Source organism: Malus domestica, chromosome 12 (assembly GCF_042453785.1).
Source record: "Malus domestica chromosome 12, GDT2T_hap1".
Taxonomy (NCBI): Eukaryota; Viridiplantae; Streptophyta; class Magnoliopsida; order Rosales; family Rosaceae; genus Malus; species Malus domestica.
This window is the reverse complement of record NC_091672.1, coordinates 18,248,518-18,254,689: the sequence shown is the minus strand read 5'-3', so window position 1 is coordinate 18,254,689 and position 6,172 is coordinate 18,248,518. Positions and strand designations below refer to the sequence as shown.

At 40.0% G+C, this 6,172-nt stretch overlaps 1 protein-coding gene across 1 annotated transcript; it reads left to right on the top strand.

Annotated features, from left to right (window-relative positions):
• Positions 1-2,481: 2,481 nt before the first annotated feature.
• Positions 2,482-5,459, top strand: LOC103450064 (syntaxin-71-like). The gene is made up of 9 exons (XM_008389385.4): positions 2,482-3,141; positions 3,366-3,491; positions 3,783-3,945; positions 4,066-4,151; positions 4,280-4,348; positions 4,432-4,476; positions 4,569-4,631; positions 4,732-4,808; positions 5,147-5,459. Exons 1-9 carry the CDS (start codon positions 2,986-2,988, stop codon positions 5,160-5,162), a joined length of 801 nt encoding a protein of 266 aa, XP_008387607.1. The 5' UTR covers positions 2,482-2,985; the 3' UTR covers positions 5,163-5,459.
• The last annotated feature ends 713 nt before the right edge of the window (positions 5,460-6,172 follow it).

The window sequence follows — 6,172 nt, the reverse complement described above, 5'->3', positions numbered from 1 at the left end:
GCAATACCAATTTAGAGCTCCGCTAGAGAGGGTGGAGGGGAAGATAAGATATCGCTATTCGTCGGTGTGTATCCGGTATGCCTTGGTGGACTCAAAGAGGTTAAGGTGTTCAATCGGGTCATCCTTTCCAGTATAGAGTTACAAGCCAAGCTTCTGCTTTGTCTTTGCTTGGAGGGGGTGTCGAGGATCCTCCTTGTAAGAGGGCCAGGCCTAGGTTGGTTCCAATCAGGTATCTCAGCTTGTCGTTCGGCCTTCAACTTATTTACTTCCTTAAGAAGCTGTAGGACAAGAGGGTCTTGAGTGGAGTCATGTACCACTGGAGCTTTCTTTCGTAAATCTCCATCTCCTCTTGGAAGTAAGAAGGTTTCATCAAAAGCATGTGATTTTTCCCTGGACTCGCCGTACTGACTTTCAAGGTATGTCTATCGAAACATCTATGAGTCCTTTATACCTTCGTGTTTCTTTAGGACTTGTTGCCCCTTCCCCAAATTGGTAGCCGGCCTAGGACGTGGGAGGGGACCGAGCCTTTCAGAAACCCTTGAGTCATTGATCTTCGAGCTTATGTGGAGGGGATTTTCTCGACGTTGCTTTAGGAAGTCTCGGCAGTCACGATAAACGGCTTTCGATTCTTCCAACCTTTCTACAAGGAGGTGTCTTCCTCCAGTTCTCTTTCTTCGGGTCGAAGCAGCTGGGTTAAGAGAAGTCTCATGTTGATCAATGTTTTGATGATTAGCTCGCTCCTCATCAGGGATACCCATGTCAAAGGAAGGTGACCCTCATTGTTGGGAGGCATTCAGATGATGGTTGATGTCCACAGGGGTAACGAGTTCGCGTGTTTGAGCACGCCTAGCTTCGTGGAGCATCTCAAAGAGTTTCTCATACTGCTCTTGGATGACCTCATTCTTCATTGATATCTTGTTGTTTTGAGATTCTAGCTCATTGACTTTAGCTTGAAGAGCAACCCTCTTTCCTTCATTCTTTCGTTGTTTCGCACTAGGTGCAAGAGGGGTGTCATTCTGTGTGTTGTGGCTTCCTTCGCTCCCCAGGTTGGAGAGGGATGCCTGGAATGGTGGATGCCAGCTTAACAAAGTTGAAGAGAGTGAGAATAAGTGTCGTTCCCATAGACGGCGCCAAATGTTGATGCACAAAATCAGTGAAGACTTTGGTACAACAGAAAGTGTTAAGTTTGTGACCCTCGCTAGATTGCTCCGGTCACTAGTATGGATAAGTATGTAAATGGATAGAGATAAGGAAGCAAACATAAGATGTACGTGGTTCACCCAGATTGGCTACGTCCACGGAGTAGAGGAGTTCTTATTAATTGTGAAGGGTTTACACAAGTACATAGGTTCAAGCTCTCTTTTAGTGAGTACAAGTGAATGATTTAGTACAAATGACATTAGGAAATATTGTGAGAGAATGATCTCTATTTATAGAAGAGAGTTTCTAGTTTCATTCTGACATTGACACGTGTCGTGTTGTGATTGGCTTCTGATGTCGACACATGTCGCGATGTGATTGGCCTCCTGGTTGGAGGGAAACTCTTTTGGGTCATTGACGGTATAACGTTGACCGGTGCTCAGTAGTTTCGGGATTGGTTAAGTATGGTACAAACATAACCCAATCTGGAAGATTCGCACGTCAAATTTTCGATTCGTAAATTCCAAATATTCTCATATTAATTCCATAACAATATACTATAATTTATGATGATCTTACAGTCGGATCTTCACTTACCACAAAGGTCAAGTGGTGCCAGTTACGAAACTAGTTCAAATAATAAAATCTTGTCAAACGGCTCTAAAAAACAGATACAGGGCATGGAATTAGCCTAAGTAGACAAAGTGTGTCATCCAGCCCACGCTCTGTTACAAGTGGCGGTCGGTTCCCATAACTCACCAAAATCTGGCCAGTAACAAAATCAACCCAAAATATACCAAAATCAACCTCGTGAAAAGTACGTTAATTTTTATACATTCCCCGGAGTCTGAAATGAGTCGAAGAACATCGAATTTTGCCAAAGACCGTCGGATTTCGCAAACAGTGCATTAGTGTCGTTGCCTCGCCGAAGCTCCGTTGCTTGATTTAAGCTATGTGTTTTGTAACTGGGTTGAAGTGAATTGATTGGTGGTGGAATGAGAACGTGAGATCGCTGTCAAAGAAGCTCGGGAAAAACTAGAGCTTTGCTCAACTGTGACGTAGATGTTGGGGTGGAAAAGGAAGCTGGGGTGGCGTTGAGTCGTTTCTAGGTGGTGGTGTTGCCTAAAGTCGTGTAGAGTTGGTTGGAAAACCATTAGAAAAGCTACCGAGAAACCGGTCAGCGTCGTGGGTCAAGGAAAGCTAAACAGGTTAGTTCGCGGGGTTAAGTTTCCCCAAATAGTAAGTCCTTTTTTAGCTGCTATTTATAAAAATTTCAATTTACTATTTTGCCCCTTCCTTTGCTTGCTTAAATCTCCATCGATATGACTCTCTTAAATCTCCATCGTTATGACTCTGTTTTGCAATCGGTTTTCGCCTCTGCATTCGCGAGATCGAGCTCTATCCAAAAAAATTAAGTAGGACCCTAACATGTTTACGAATTTCTGGTTTTTGGAGCTTTGGCCCTCTCTATTAGGGTTTGAGAGATGAGATGGCCAGGGTTTTCTAGTGCTAGAATTTATTTTAATATTTTTTTTTCTCTTTTTATTTTTTTTAATTTTTTATAAATTTTTAATTTTATTTTAGGTGTAGAAAAAGAATTGTTGTGCACTTGTGCAGATTCGAAATGATCAGTTAGTGTTTGACAAAAAAAAATGATAAGTTAGTGTAAAAAAAGACAAATGGGTCTGAATAAAACTTTCCAAAAGTATTTTCTGAGATTTTTGTAGTTCGTACAGGCTGTAGTTTGCTGCTACTTTGAAACCGCTCACACGCTCAAAAGATTAAAAACCAGAGCTTTTCAACTCTCTGTAATTGATCGAAGGGTAAGGTGGTTGTTAGGAGAAGATGAGCGTCATCGAAATCTTGACCAGAGTAGATGCGATCTGCCAGAAGTACGACCGATACGACGTCGAAAAGCAGAAGGATCTCAATGTCTCCGGCGACGACGCCTTTGCTCGCCTCTACGCCTCCGTCGAATCCGATATTGAAGCCGCCCTCCAGGTCCTCCCCTCTTTATCTTTAACACAGACACACACACACACACGCTCACACTCGCAAACTACGATTTCACTCAATTCGATCTCTGTTTGGTTTCCGAGAAAACTCGGGAAAATTTAAGAAGCTAGTTGCTGATCCGGACGAAATTCCCGAGAATTTGGGGGTGAAGTTCGGTTTTTTCTTCCTTTGGTGTGTTGAACTGAATTGGAGTATTTTTTGATCTGCAGAAAGCGGAGATTGCTTCGAAAGAGAAAAATAGGGCATCTGCTGTTGCACTGAATGCTGAGATTCGTAGGACCAAGGCTCGATTACTCGAGGAGGTTCCCAAATTGCAGAGATTGGCTGTAAAGAAGGTCAGCATTTCACTGCTTCAATGAAATTTGTTAATTTTCGTAATTTGGAATTGTGCATTTCATAATTTTTGTTTTTAGATGGGCACATTCCAGTCAGAATTGACAATTTGAATATGATTTGCTCGTTTATGCGGATTTTAGTACTTGTTTAGTGAGATGAGGTCAAAAAATATGTGGGATGCCTCTGTGTTTGTGTGTAGTAGAATTGCCAATTTTGACTGTCTAGTATACAAAGAATGATTACTTTGCGGGTTGGGTGATGTTTTTCATAATTGATTCTATTGTTTGCAGGTTAAAGGGCTTTCATCCCAAGATTTTGCTGCTCGTAATGATTTGGTCCATGCATTGCCAGATAGGATCCAGGACATCCCAGATGGGACTCCAGCTGCACCCAAACAAACTGGAGGAGGTTGGGCAGCTTCAGCTTCTCGTACAGAAATCAAATTCGATTCTGGTAATTTCTTACATTTTATTAAGACTGTTGGGTGCCTTTTAATGATTATAGTCTGTGGGCAACTGAATTCTATTTGATTATTTTGGGTAAACTTTACTTATATGTTTCATGTATTAATAGAGGGACGGTTTGATAATGAATTCTTCCAACAGTCTGAGTCGTCGAGTAATTTCAGGCAAGAGTATGAAATGCGGAAAATGAAGCAGGCAAGTCATATTTATAGAGTTGTTTTTGTTTACACTGGAGATTTCTTTTTGAAAAATGTAAATTGCATGCTTGGTAGTTAGTACTGAGTTATGGATGTGGGTTTATATTATGTATTTTGACATCACAGGATCAAGGTTTGGATGTGATATCAGATGGTTTGGATACGTTGAAAAATATGGCTCAGGATATGAACGAGGTTAGATGTTTTTGCATGGTTCTACGTGCTGATTTGCAATATATATACATATGTCAAATGACTTTATCATGTGCTATGCATAGGAATTCGATAGGCAAGTTCCTTTGATGGATGAGATTGACTCTAAGGTGAGAAAGATTGCCCTCTTCTAGTACTGCTTCCAAGATGTTCAGTTGAATTCTCAATATGAATTACTAAATGTTGCTTCCCTTTATAACAGGTGGACAAGGCATCTGCGGACCTTAAGAATACCAATGTTAGACTGAAGGACACAGTCAACCAGGTGAGTGTAATTGCGGCTTTTCTGTTTATGATTGCACATTCAAGATTTTTCTTTTGTTTCTTTGTTAGTAGAATTAATGAAACTTTTGTTTTTGTTACAGCTGAGGTCCAGCCGAAATTTCTGTATTGATATTGTATTGCTGTGTATAATTTTGGGCATTGCTGCGTATTTGTACAAGTAAGCTCATATTCATTTACATTAACCTATGTGTTGAGATAGATAAACGCCTAGACACATTTCCATGTAATTTGGTCATACATATGTGAAGTTTTGAGAAGTTGGGCTAGTGTCCTAGTTCTAAGAAGGTTAAAGAGATAACTTGATGTCACTACTCTGTTCATTCTATGATTTTACGTAATTAGACTCTACAGCTACTTGAACCATTAAACGTGGACTTTTACCTTCACCCAATTATTTGTTTAAGGCAGTAGAATTGAACTTGATCATTTAAACGCCTGCATTCTTGTATCAAGATGTGTTGTTTTTGTATTCTGATTGGATATATTCCTTTGCAGTGTACTGAAGAAGTGAGGTGGTATAAAGGGTGGTTTGATCAGTTCGAGAGTATTATCGGCTTGTTCGGTTATCGTTTTCATTTTGAGGACTCACTTTGGTACTTGATGCATGGTATTTGATTGTTTATTTCATGTTTAAGAGTGCGTATCATACTAGCATGAATGTATTTCTTTTGTACTTGTCCAGTTCATCATCAGTCTTGTCTGTATTATTATACTTAATGTGAAGTTGATTGTGTCCTCTAATTTCCGTTTATTGCTAATCTACGAGACTCTTTGAATTCATCAAATTGTTAGAAACTTTGTTGACCAACTGTGTTGACTACTTCCTTTCGATCTTATACGAATCTTCTCATGGAATTGGGTTGTTCATCCTGGGCCTGACTGAGTTTCTATCTTCCCATACCTTGTTTGCTAAAGATAGTTGATAATTAGTCGTAAGTGTTACGTTTGTAATGTGAGAAATCTAGCGATCAAAATGCTGATTGCAGCAAGCTATTTCGAGTGGCCAATGTCTAAATGACAACAAAACCAGATTCTGGCGCTTGTATGACTAACGACAAGACCTGCCGGTCAATTCCAGTTTCAGTCTTGCGACCATACTCTCCATATTTCACACGTTAGTGGTGCCTCCTGTTAGTCTCCATTCAAATCCCTGGCTAGTGGGATGTCGTTAGACTTGTTGCTCGGTATGGATACAAGATCGGGGCATTAGGATTGAAACTTAGGTCATTTCCAACTGAAAGGGTTAAACATAGACCCGTTCAAAATTATAGTCCTGTAAAAAATTATTTTTAAATAAATAGTGTTAGGTCATAGTCATATGTTATCTCCAACCGAAGGGGCTTAACATAGCCCCCTCAGTAATTTATTAGTAAAGTTTATACTATAAATTTATTAGTTAATTTAATTAAACTACTGTTAGATGTTTTCAGATCTAGTTGTTGAATTTAACTTAATTATTATAATTGAGGAGCTGGGCCTTGAAAAAAGGACTAATTTGGGGGGCGGGGGGGGGCGGCTACA